Source organism: Hetaerina americana, unplaced genomic scaffold, assembly GCF_022747635.1.
Source record: "Hetaerina americana unplaced genomic scaffold, ioHetAmer1.1.p SCAF_11, whole genome shotgun sequence".
In the NCBI taxonomy this organism is placed as follows: Eukaryota; Metazoa; Arthropoda; class Insecta; order Odonata; family Calopterygidae; genus Hetaerina; species Hetaerina americana.
Genome location: NW_027286181.1, coordinates 16,902,915 through 16,915,614, shown reverse-complemented (window position 1 = coordinate 16,915,614; position 12,700 = coordinate 16,902,915). Strand labels below are relative to the sequence as shown.

The window sequence follows — 12,700 nt, the reverse complement described above, 5'->3', positions numbered from 1 at the left end:
AGGCATGTTACGGCTGAAATGAAGACCAATGAGCATATATTAAGATTCCATTAATAACAGGAGGAGTAAAATTACCATTTTAACTCTCGGGCTTCATTATAAGATCTGAATGTCCACAATAATTATTGTAGGTAGGAGTTTGTGTCATATTTATGAATAATTTGCCGGTTTATTGTAAAAACTTGGCCTCAGGAAATGTGAAATCATGTGTTTTATTGTTCAGGTTTTTGAGATTTTCCTCATCTTACAGAGATATCTCTTTTACCCAGAACTATGACGGAGAGCGCATCATTTCTTACGAGCTTGCGTCATTATTTTGCGCTCCGATTGACCGATTGACCTAGTGACCGTTGATATCAGATAATTTGAGCGTCGGGAAAGATTTCTTTTTCATAAATTAAAATCAAATAATATTTTTTTCGAATTCCTTATTGAATGGGAAAAACCTTGGTATCAACATTTCACAGTGTTTTTTTGGTTCTAAGTCCGCCTAACCTTATTTAAAGTTAACCTTTACCTCTTTTTACTGATTCTTCGGAGTGATTTTCGATTTGTTACTTTGCTGATCCATTTCATTTTATTGATATAATTTTGAAAGCAGCCCAAGCAAGGTGATAGCAAATATTAGAAATCGTTTTTTGTAAATACTAAAAAAATTTCTTTTGTTTTCTTACTTTGAAATTGCAAGTTAATACGTTGATGCGTCACAGATTGGCAAAAGAGCAAATTTGAGCATTTAGATTTAAACTGCGGAAAACCTACTATATTTCAAGCAAAATTCGATTAATATTTATCCAAGATAAAAAATATTTCGCAGCACTTCAATCAACACACAAGTTAACGTTCTCACAGATAGATGCATTTTACTGCATTTAAATTGGTAGCTCATTTTGAAGGTATGACTTCTGAAAAGAGTGTGTCTCGCCTTTTTTATGGCAACTAGTCAGTGACAGATTTATTCCAAGGTAATTTTTAGTAATGAATTATGTACCCCAAATATATCTAATACTTTGAAAAGTTTGGAATTTTTATCCCGCTTCAAGTAAATGGTCCAAAAATGTAAATTGCCTGAGCGATTTGTAATGAGCCTGAAATTCAAGTAACGTGATATGTTTTTTCAGATACATGATAAAAATGTCGAGAATAGTTAGGCTGTCCATAATTCATGCCGTCATCTTCCTGTCAGCCGTGTTAATTCTACCGGCTACAGCTGAAGGTAAGAGTTTAATTATATTTATTTATTTTATAATGGCATTTATGCATTATCTTGGTCAAGTGTATACATATGTATGCATGTATATATATATATATATATATATATATATATATATATATATATATATATATACATATATATATATATATACAAATATGCTTTCATAGACGTAACACGGAAGTGCCGAATAGTACATTACACAGTAACACACAATATAGAAACACAAAAAAAGGAACACTCACACGTTATTTCTTGATAATTTCGACGGAATGCTACTCCGTCTTCATCGGAAGATATAGAAGTAATGACCAATGGGTCATTACTTCTATATCTTCCGATGAAGCCGGAGTAGCATTCCGTCGAAATTATCAAGAAATAACATGTGAGTGTTCCTTTTTTTTGTGTTTCTATATTGTGTTACTGTGTAATGTACTATATATATATATATATATATATATATATATATATATATATATATATATATATATATATATATATATATATATATATATATATATATTGCATATGAAGTTAGCACTAGTGGACAAGCCACCTTTCTCGGGGAAGAGAAGGAAAGAACTCGCTCTTTCTCTCTTTCCTATCTTCTCTTCTCTAGGGAGTTCTTTTTTTCTTTTCCGTGAGAAACGTGGCTTGGACTACCGAAAATTTGAAAACTAGTGACTTTATTTTCTTGTTTGTGTTTCTGTCTTTGTCCACTAGTGTTAACTTCATGTACATTATTATTCACATCCGTGAGACTTTCGCTTAAGTGTTGGAAAAATATAACTATAAGTATATATTTATATTGATATACAAGTATATATATATATATATATATATATATATATATATATATATATATATTACTATTTAGATTTATATTTATTTCTTTATTTATTTATATTACGCGTTTTAAACCATTTTCTCACGTTTCAATTTCTCTTTATCTTACCCATAGACGGAACAAAGACCAGACCTATGACTACTAAAGCTAACCCTAAAACCATGCCGTTCTTGCAGTCGGAAGCGGAAAATTGGCAAGTAGTAGCTCTTATATTTTATCATAAATATACTGATAATCTCTCCCAATTGACTATAACTTCATCATGGTGGAAGGGCTTGTGCGTTCCCAGGACCCCTAGAGCTGTGCTGGCTGGAGCGATGATAATCGCTCCTGGTAGGGTCACCCATACCAGATAGGTCGAAGAGTAAGAGTCAGATGAAAGGTAACCCACGCAGCGTCTGTTCTTCAGTGAGGCGGCGGGAGACAAGAGGTTAATCATCACCAAAACCTGATCTAGGTCCCACGAAAGCCGTGGGTAGACATGGAAAATGCCGGAGGATCCAGGAAGATATCTGCTGGATAGTATTATGGTTAGGAAAAGATTCAGGAACATAATATTCAAATCGTACTGTTTTCCGAGAGCGGATGCGGACCTGAATCTCAGTTCAGTAATTATGAAGTGTAGGGTGCGATTCAAGAAGATGAAAAAGGAAGGCGGAATAGGGAATGAAACGTAGAAGCACTAATCGGATCGAAAAAGAAGATGCATCTGTAGAATGTAGAGAATATCGTGAGTGACGAAATGGAGGTGGCACTGCTACTGTAGAGGAAATATGAGAGCATATGAAGACATGGATATCAAAAGCGGCATAGGAAACTACAGGAACTGTAAGACGAGATGATTAGAAAGAGAGATTAGGAAAGAAAATGGAAGAATGTAAACTAAGTTGGGGAGGAGGAAATAACTGAGCTAAATGAAAAACTGAGGCGGATAACCAATAAAAGAAAATAATCGTGGTGGAAAACGTACTGTGAGCATATGGAAAGTACACAGAGAAAGGAAGAATTTGGTGCGCTATCCTTGAGAGTGAAGACCTTGTCAGGAAGTAAGAAGGGAAAATCTGTATATATAATCAGAAATAAGTCGGGGAAAATATTAGTTTAACAAGGAAAGATACAAGAGATATGGAAGGAGTAATTATGTGGTAAAAAAGTTAGACCAGCGATATTAGACAGAGAATATGACCCAGATAATGATAGCTTTGGTTTAGGGTCACTCGATGGCGATATAGAAAGGGCATTAGGGGAATTGAAATCAAATAAGAGAGTGGTTCAGACAATATTTCCGCAGAACTATTTAAAGGTTTAAGGAAATGTGGGAGGAAGAGCTAATATGAACTAATTCGTAGAACTTATGGGAGAAGAATTTGGTCGAAAGGCTCTCTGAGATCAGTTCCTATCCCAAAAAAAGCTACACCACGTGAGGACTACAGAACATCTTATTTGATTTCTCACGCAGCTAAAGTGTTTCTCAGGATCATCAACAAAAGGATGGAGAACAAGTCGAATAATTACTTTGGGGATGATCAGTTTGGGCTCAAGAAGGGGATAGGCGCACGTGATGCTATAGCAGTAATGAGATCAGTAATCGAGAGGAATATAGAGTACGATCAGTATGCATATATTTGTTTCGTAAATTTCGCGTTTGATAGAGTAAATTAGGTAGAAATATATATTGTATAAGATTATCATATTATATGTATTGCCAAAAATATGGGTATATTGGAAAACTGGGAGACTTAATCGCAACCTGTACATCTCTCAGACAGCTCAAGTATGAGTAGGAAATGGAAAGTGCGGACGGGGAGTCTTAAGACGATGAGTGAGACAGGGCCATTATCACCTGTGCTGTTCGACGTTTATGCGGAGGAAATGTTTTAAGAGACATGGGAAGAACTGGAAATAGGAATGAAAGTTTGTGGGAATTTCATAAAATGAGTTCAGTTTGGGGATGATCAAGCTTTAGTTTGCCAGTCGGACAAGGGATTTTAATGCATTTCTGATTGCCTTGAAAAGTCTGTGCGATAGACATGGGGGGAGAATAAATGTAAATAAAAGAATGGTTATGCGATTTTCCAGAAAGATAAAGGCTGAGGTAAACGTTATAGTAGTAGGGCAAACACTAGAGCATATTTAAATATTATATAATATATTTTAAAATAACATAATCATTTGGGGATTTTTTACTTTTCAGGTCCTTTCAAAATCAAATAAAGAAGAGGTTGCCTGAATACTTAAAGACTGTGGAAGCAAATGCCAAGCAGTTGATGAGAACTCGCTATAAGTTTGGTCGTGCTGTGAAAATTTCAGAATATTATACCGAAATAGCCTCAAAGGTAAGAATCAAACGTGAAAACTTGAAATACGAGGGTAGTTTGAAAGGTTCTCGGAATCAACGGCAGATGCCCGCGCTAGCGCAACGAGTTTCCCGGGTAGTCATAGGTTATCCCTTTAAGAGTAAACAATAAGGCGTCTGTGCTCTGGGAAGACATCTTTGGTGCGGACGCCTTTCTGCTGTTGTTTCCGCGTCGTGGAGATTGACAAAATTGAGATTCGAGCAGTGATAAAATACGAGGGCGAATCGAAAAGTAAGGTCCCCTATTTTTTTCATGAAAAATCAAATTTATTCTCAAATTTGCGTACATCGTTGGAAAGGTTGAGCATTTAGCTATTTTTGTGCATAGTCGCCTTGACGATCAATCACTTTTTGCATCCTTGTAATCAGCTTTTTAATATTGGCGTCGTATCTTTCTCCCGCCGCGTTGCCAAGCCAACTGACAACTGCTTCTCCGATATAAATTCATCGCCATTTAGTGGAAGTGTACGGTGAGAGGTGTATGGACATCAAAAACGTGTGGAAGTGGTGCAGGGAGTTTTTTGATGGCCGGGAAAACGTCCACGATGAGCAGCGGTCGGGGCGGCCGAGTTTGCCGGAAGCAAAGGTGGCTCCCATTGAAGAGATGTTGCGCAATAACCGGAGAATTACCCTTCATGAGATAAAAGAAGGCCTTAATGAAGAGAGTGGCTGCTTCTCCGTGCAGGATATTGTGCTGGAGGTCCTCGGTTACAACAAGGTGTCTCACCAAAGGAGTGTGTTTGCATCATGACAATGCACGTCCACATGTGTCACATCAAACGACCACCCTACTCAATGAATTTGGCTGGGATATCATCGACCACCCTCCTTACCGCCCGGAAGCTGCCCCCAGCGACTACCATTTGTTTCCCGCTCTGAAAAACACCTCGGAGGGCAGAAATTCAATTCAGACGAGGAAGTACAAGAAAGAAAGTGCGTATTTCGTAAAGTAAGGTATGAAAGCAAAGGAAATTCATGCCGACTCTCAGAACACTCCAAGGGACTCCTTCATATTCAACTGTTTTGACAAACGAGTTTGGATTTCGTCGGGACAGCTTAGATGATGATTCGTGCAGTGGTCGGCCAAAATGCGCCACTACCCCAGAAATTATTGCATACGTGCATGAAATGGCAGTGGAGGATCGCCTGCTGAAAATTTGAGAACTTGCGGAAGCTGTAGGAATTCACCTGACTGGGTACATCAAATTTTAACAGTGGAATTGGATATGGGAAAATTACCTGCTTGATGGGTGCCGCGACTCTTGACGCAGGATCACAAACGCATCAGAATGGAAATTTCCGAACAAGGTTTGACCCGTTTTAAGAGCAACCAACGAGATTTTCTTCACAGGTTTGGGACCACAGATGAAACTTTGGTCCACTACTATACCCCAGAGACTAATCAGCAGTCAAAGCAGTGGAAACATGTATATTCACGATCACCAATGAAAGCAAAAGTAGTACGATCGATCAGAAAGTGACGACTTCAGTTTTCTGGAATGCGAAAGGGATTCTGCTGTACATAATGTTCCAACTGGCTAGACAATTACTATACAATACTACGCTAACCTTCTGGACCAACTACAGCAATAGAAATACGAAAAAATCCAGGTTTGGCAATGAAGAAAGCTATCTTTCATCAAGACAATCCACGCCCTCACACAAGTGTCGTTTCCATGGCAAAAATTCGTGAACTAAGATAAAAATTGTTGCCACACCCACCTTATTCGTCTGATTTGGCTCCATCATATTTCCATTTCTTCCTCAAGCTCAAAATATTCATCGGTTGACGGAGATACTCTTCAAACGAAGAACAAGCAGCCGAAGTTGACGGGATTTTTGAGATTTTGGAATATTGTTGGGCCAAGTTCTTTAGTGTACAGGGAGACCACATTGAAAAAAAAGGTTCATTGAGGTAAGTCGTTTATTTCTATTCCATTCTGAGAACTTTTCAAATTACCCTCTTACTTTCAGGCTATCAATCAAAATTACTCGGAAGAGAGCATGGGATAAAATGGACATTCTTAAAACTAAGGTCTTACCATTTACCCCCACCTCCTCACCAAATATCTTCTTGTATTTAATCATATTTTTAAAAAATATTATAACAGATTTTCCTAGATCTGAGATATGACATCATTTTATATTCAATAGAGTATCTGTTACTAATGCAATGGTATCAGTTACGAGCTCGTATTTTAGCCAAGGTATGGTAGATGTAGATGTAGATATACGTTAAATATTCCCTTGGCATAAATAAATTGTAATTTCCAGTCGGTGTTGAACGATAGTGAAAAATATGGCGTATAATTGTTAAATAAAACACATAGGGAATGCTGTATTTTCCCGTCATTTCTCACCCTTCACGAATTAGCACGATTGGGATTAGTTAAAACCATTCTCATTTTTACGGTAATGCTTAATTAATATTGAACGGCCAAAGTGGCGATTGAACCATTGAATGCTGCAATAAAAATTAATGAGAAATGATTGCAATATTTTTTTCAAATCAGAAGCATCGTATATTCTCCTGAATTTGAAACTGTAGCGCTTGTTTAATTCAGAGTCAGTTTTTATACATTGCCTATCACTTCATCATCCCTATTTACATTATATCCGGTGAAATATAATTCATGTTAATATTGAAATGTCCAATTAACAATGAGACAATAAGGCAATTAATGTATTAAATATTTAGGAAATCGTTTCCACCTTTGTTGCTCATATATTTCGCCCTTCCATTCTGCACAGACGCCGGATAGCAAAAGGCCGAATAAAACCGTCCATTTCGTCGATGGCTGGGCCAGTGGGATGGCCAACATAAGCCTCGCTGGAGAGAGTTCGGTGATGTACGAAGAACCCGCTCTGAAATTCCGCTGTGATGTCAATTTTTGGAAGAATTTAATGGTAAGAAAAAAAATCACATGTGTATTCTCCGAAGTTTGCATTTGGAGACAAAAGAAGTGTGCTCGGTCTAAACAACAGCACGACGAAATGACAAAGGATGTTTGCGACGAGAGAGAATCTTATTGGCGGAGAAGTCGCCCATTGTTTATACAAGGCATTCTTCCACATTCGCTCTCATTTCCTCCTTCAAGTGTTCGGGGAAAAACTCCGAGGAACTTGTGTATTTTCTTTCTGTTGGACCCGTGGCTTACGTAAGCGGGTTATTTTTTTGCGCAAAGCGTCGTTCTGATTTTTCCCAACCACAATGTTCATGATGCGGGGAATAAAAAACTCTGTGGTGGTCAACTCACGCGATATCACCCAAGCACGTCTTCTTTTGGAGCCCATGGCCATCTGTATAATATACTCAGTCAGCTCATTCGGTCGTAATGCATTAACATTAATCCCTTAGTTTTCTGTTACAATGTTTCGGCCTCCACACAAGTGACTAATATTTGAACAATATTTTTTTTATTTCAAGCGAGTGGAATAAAGAGTAATTCTGACCATAATGTGCGGTAGAAAAATAAGACACGATTCTCCTGTGTTTGGGAGTTATTTAAGGGATGCTAAGGAACATTACGTAGAACGAAAAGAAAAAACTGATAGTGGCAAAATGAATACGGGAACGAAGAATGTACACAAAGATTAGCTTCTGGCATTTATATTCCTTCATCTTGACCACTTGATCACACAATAAAATTTACGACAAAAAGATAATGCTTCAGGGTGAGTGATCTGTGACACATACAGGCTGTTTCAAAATGAATATCGAGGTTTTAAGACTTTGTAGTGTTTATTATATTTAACTTACAGTTATAAATTATGCATTAATTAAAAAAGCGACTTAAACAGGTGACTTCTTCCCAAACCTTGATCAATGTGTCAGGAATATGTGTCACAACAACTGCTTCAATTCTGTTTGTTGAGTCGGGTAGGTCAGCTGTTAGCGGAGGCACATACGCATTAACCTTTATGAACCCTCAAAGGTAATCTAAATCACATGACGTGAGATCGGGTGCACGTTGAGGCTATGCGAAACAAGCTCTGTCATACAGCTTGCCGTCAATCCAGCGATCGGGTACCACGCCGTTTAACCAATCGCGTACTGGGTTGTGCAAGTGAGACGGCACACCATCTTGCTGCCAAATAAAGTCATCTCGTTTAGCCTCTTCCAGTTGAGCTTCTTCTAGCGCATCAAGATAAAAAACACCAATTACAGTTGCTTATCCGAAATAGAAATGCCCCCAAACCCCAATATTTATTTTGAAACACCCTGAACATCATTAACAGGAAACTGATCTGAGCGAAAATATTGGAAGATCCTCCTTATTTAACTGATTTTTTCCGATATCTTACTGTCCGTTTCTCGGAAGAAGATGCTTTGGAGAAAAACGTTTTGTTTTCATACGAATATTCTTGTATTTTCTATTCTTTCAGTGTTTATCCATATCCTTCCTCCTTGTTGCTCTTCTCTTTCTTCTGTCCATATCCCACACCCTTTTCTTGTTCATCGTCTTCTCGGAACCAAGAAAGTTATAAATTGTTTTAGCGTGAATTTCGCGATTTTGTTTATTATCCCATGCTTTGCGGGCACATTCCTCATTTGTCATATATTCCGATTCTTCCAAATATAGTTTTGTTTTTTGTGCCACTTCCATTAAAATATTGATTTGTTGCCTCTTCTATGGTTTCAAATAGAATTGCAAGAACATCTGCATGTGTTACACTGCCAATTTTCAGACTATCTCTATTTCTTCCAATTTTGATTTTCCAGATTCCTTCTTCTTCTGTCCCTTTCCTCCACTCTCTTGTAACATTTCCCAGAACGAAGTTGAAAGATAAAGAGGCATTCAAATGTAATATTTGATTTCGTATTTGAAATGGTTCGCAAATGGCAATGCAAGATTCGTAATTTGATTGCCGCCGGTTCCGAATTCTTCCAAGAGGTGACATAACGTTTCTCTATTGATAAAATCACAAGCCATTTTTATTCAATAAAAAAATTGAATAAATATGAATGCGGATGATCTATTATGAACTAATTCGTTTTTATCCATATAGCCGATACCAAAGCCTGTTAAACATTTTTAAATATTAGTGATATTATATTAATATTTTATCAAATTTTGTTCTTTTCGGAAACTCATGGAGACTTTTATGTCGTATTATAGTCTGTAGTTTTGAAGGATGTGACCTAATAGTGGCTATGGAGATCAGGCCGTTATTAATGACCTAATTAGTGATTTAACATTCTTCTCTCGACGGCTAACTATAATTAGTTTGATGAGTTTCAACGCCCTCTGCACCCTTTTCTCTTTCATCATCTATTTTTTCTCGGTTTTTCTAATAATATTACTCTAAAGTAAGTCTTAATTTTTCACTTAGGCCATAAATTGAATTGTGTCAAACGTGTGTGTGAAACCGAACAAAGATTGTATTAATGCATGGCCAAAAGTCATTCATATGTCTAAAACGAAAATCTACACGTTTTTCAATAATACGAGTATCGTATTCTTGATTATCGCAATATTATTCGTATCTCTTCCTCTCTTGTGGGAAATGCCTTTCGTGGGAAAATCCTATCAAATCACTACTTTTACTGTCCCATATCTATCAAGAAACAAGAGAAGCTCTTCAAACAATATACATTAATTACTGATTGCATTTTCAGTATCACCTTTAAAATTTATTTTTTGAGGTAATTTAAGCAAACAAAACTTATAAATGTGTCTTAATATTTTTTTTCAGCTCGCTTATCGATATAATATAATGGAGGGAACTCGTGAATCTAACGGTGAGATAAAGGCGGATATCAAAGATGCTCGCTATGTGCTGACCTTCGTGTTTGACCTGCTAACTCAAACCATGAATCTGACCGACTTCAAGAAGAAGAATTTTGGGTAAGTTATTGGCGCTCAGTTTGCGAGAATAAGAGATTCTAGTGAATTTCCCGGAAACAAGCTTAATCTCTTTCCTTTATCTCCACGGAATTTTGGCCACTAAAAGTTCCAATTCGGTTTCAACAAATTCGCGGAAAAAGGTCGCGATTCTTGTAGTGACACGAGTTCATCACTTCTTACGATTCTTTGGATAAATGGCATGGGTGGCTCATTAAAAATTATTATTTATTTCTTATTTATATCTGCTTATTCTTCTTACAAATGACGAGAACAAAGCCATTTTCCGCATATATTTTTTGCTTTGTTTATAGACGTAAATTTTCAGTGAAAGCGCCACATCATTCCAGGGAAAGCTCCACCAGAACAATTGCCTGATTGCAACGAGATTTATATAATAATAATAATTAGATATGGCTACTATAGGAGTGAGAACAATTTGATTGGAAGTGTTCATAATAAGGGTTAATAAATAAATTCACTTTCGCATGAAGAAACCATATAGAGGTGCATAATATAAATGACATGGGTTCACAGGTAATCCCTCTCGCATCTTCGAATCTCTTCATCTCCTTTAATACTGTTTTCTCATCTGAAATTTCATTATACTATTCCCCATTAGCCTAATTTGAAAATTATTCTGAAGAGATCTACCGCGGAAGATTATCAATCGAGTCAAAGTCAACATTTTATTTTATTGGTTTCGCTGGAATATTAATTGAAGGAACTGAATTTATCTGAAGATTAAAGAGGAAATATAAATATCTATTTTATTACTATTAATTTTTATCAAGGTCCTTAAGGCCCATTTGCCCTATAATCCATTCATTAAAGCCGTACTGAGCCGTAATTGGAGACTGAAGGCTAACAGAGGGGAGAAATTGGGTAAGTGTCGTAGAGAGATGAAAATAATAGGAATTTCGAAAGGAATTGATGGAGGTGCCGATATAGGAATGAGTTACTTGAATACCTATTTCGGGTTTTAGGGCTGTTTTTTTCGTGTTAGATCCAGGACTTATGAGTAGTTCCTGTCCTGTTCATAGTTCGTGGGTATATCGAAAACCTCAACTAACCCGGAAGCATAATGCTAATAACAACGATAAAGTATCATTCCCAAGATACAATCATCATTTTCATTAAGTTCAATCGATTGACGACTGAAATTAATAATTAACATGCGCATCTTAAACCTGAAATGTTACTTGTTGCAAAAGGCTAGAAGGAAATTATAGTTTCTCTCAAATCTTAGGGGTGAGCCTACCCCGGCTTCCTTCATCCCGATTATCACGCTCTGTCGGAATCACTGAGGACGCAGTGCTCATGAATTAATGAACGATGGGATAAAAGTTTTAAACGAGAACGCAGGACTAAGTGGATAGAAGGTCGCATTCGTGTCTTGATTTAGGAAATGGGTTACGTGCCGATACGTGGGAGGCGTAGTGATGGTTCCTACGCAACTATAATGGGAGTGAGGGATGAAAGTGAGTGCCGTTTTTATTTATTTTGTTCCGGTGTCCATTCGCCACTACATTTCATCCGGCCAAATGAGATGTGTTTACCAGTCCGTAGCCCTCACTCTATAGATTAAAATCCAGGTTGCGACGCTTCTGGTACGTATGTCCATGTGTGGAGAGGCTTAAAAATGTACCCTTCGATATCCATTGCAGCTCTCGAGATGTCCGGATGGATGAAGGCACAGAGAGCAGCCGGCTCTCGGGCATTTTGACACCGGTCTTCTCGGCCTTCTACCGAGACACTGTCCTTCCAGATGTTGAGACCGCGATGCACACCATTTTGGAGGACTCATTCAAGAACGTCAGCGTGAGCACACTACTGCCAAAGGTCGACTATAAGAACGAGCGTCCCGCGCCTCTGGTGGACGTAGAGGGCCTGGATATTTGCGACACCGATGCCGAAACGGATGACGATGAGGGTAGGTGAAAGATGGTCGTGCCATTTCCTAACTATTCAGAAATAATATTAGCTGTGTTGTGCTATAACGGTCTCAAGAAATAGAAAGGCTTAGTTAGACATTAAAATTGCTTGCACAAACAGGAGAAGTCAGAACAGTTCTCCAATGCTTGAAATGTATAAGGAAATTATTGGCAGAGTAGTCTGAGAATTTAAAGTAGAATTGAGTTGGATAAAGAAGGTTTTGGCATTGAAGAGGGAGTTGATGATAATCAGAGGTGGTGAAGTGACAACAAAAAATAGTCAATACTTTGGTGAGTAGCGTAGTTTTATATTTCTCTGAAAATTATCCGTTGGTACTAGAGGATAAGCGTAGATTGAAATGTTTTAAGAGGAAAGCGTTGTGGATAAGGGTAAAAATAAAATAAATAAAAAGAAAAATAAGCCAAATAATGATTGAAATTGAGGAGATAGGGGAAGTCTTCAGTGAAATTAATAAAAGGTGAGACAGACATAGGTATATTTCT

At 37.4% G+C, this 12,700-nt stretch overlaps 1 protein-coding gene across 1 annotated transcript in view; it reads left to right on the top strand.

Moving 5' to 3' along the window:
- Positions 1–12,700, top strand: part of LOC139700946 (uncharacterized) — a 58,917-nt gene that overhangs the window by 3,926 nt on the left and 42,291 nt on the right. The window contains exons 2-7 of the mRNA XM_071599449.1: positions 1,122–1,216; positions 2,175–2,253; positions 4,255–4,396; positions 7,168–7,323; positions 10,114–10,265; positions 11,930–12,195. Of these exons, the coding sequence (XP_071455550.1) occupies positions 1,126–1,216; positions 2,175–2,253; positions 4,255–4,396; positions 7,168–7,323; positions 10,114–10,265; positions 11,930–12,195 (886 nt within the window). The 5' untranslated portion in view covers positions 1,122–1,125. The remainder of the gene's footprint in view (positions 1–1,121; positions 1,217–2,174; positions 2,254–4,254; positions 4,397–7,167; positions 7,324–10,113; positions 10,266–11,929; positions 12,196–12,700) is intronic.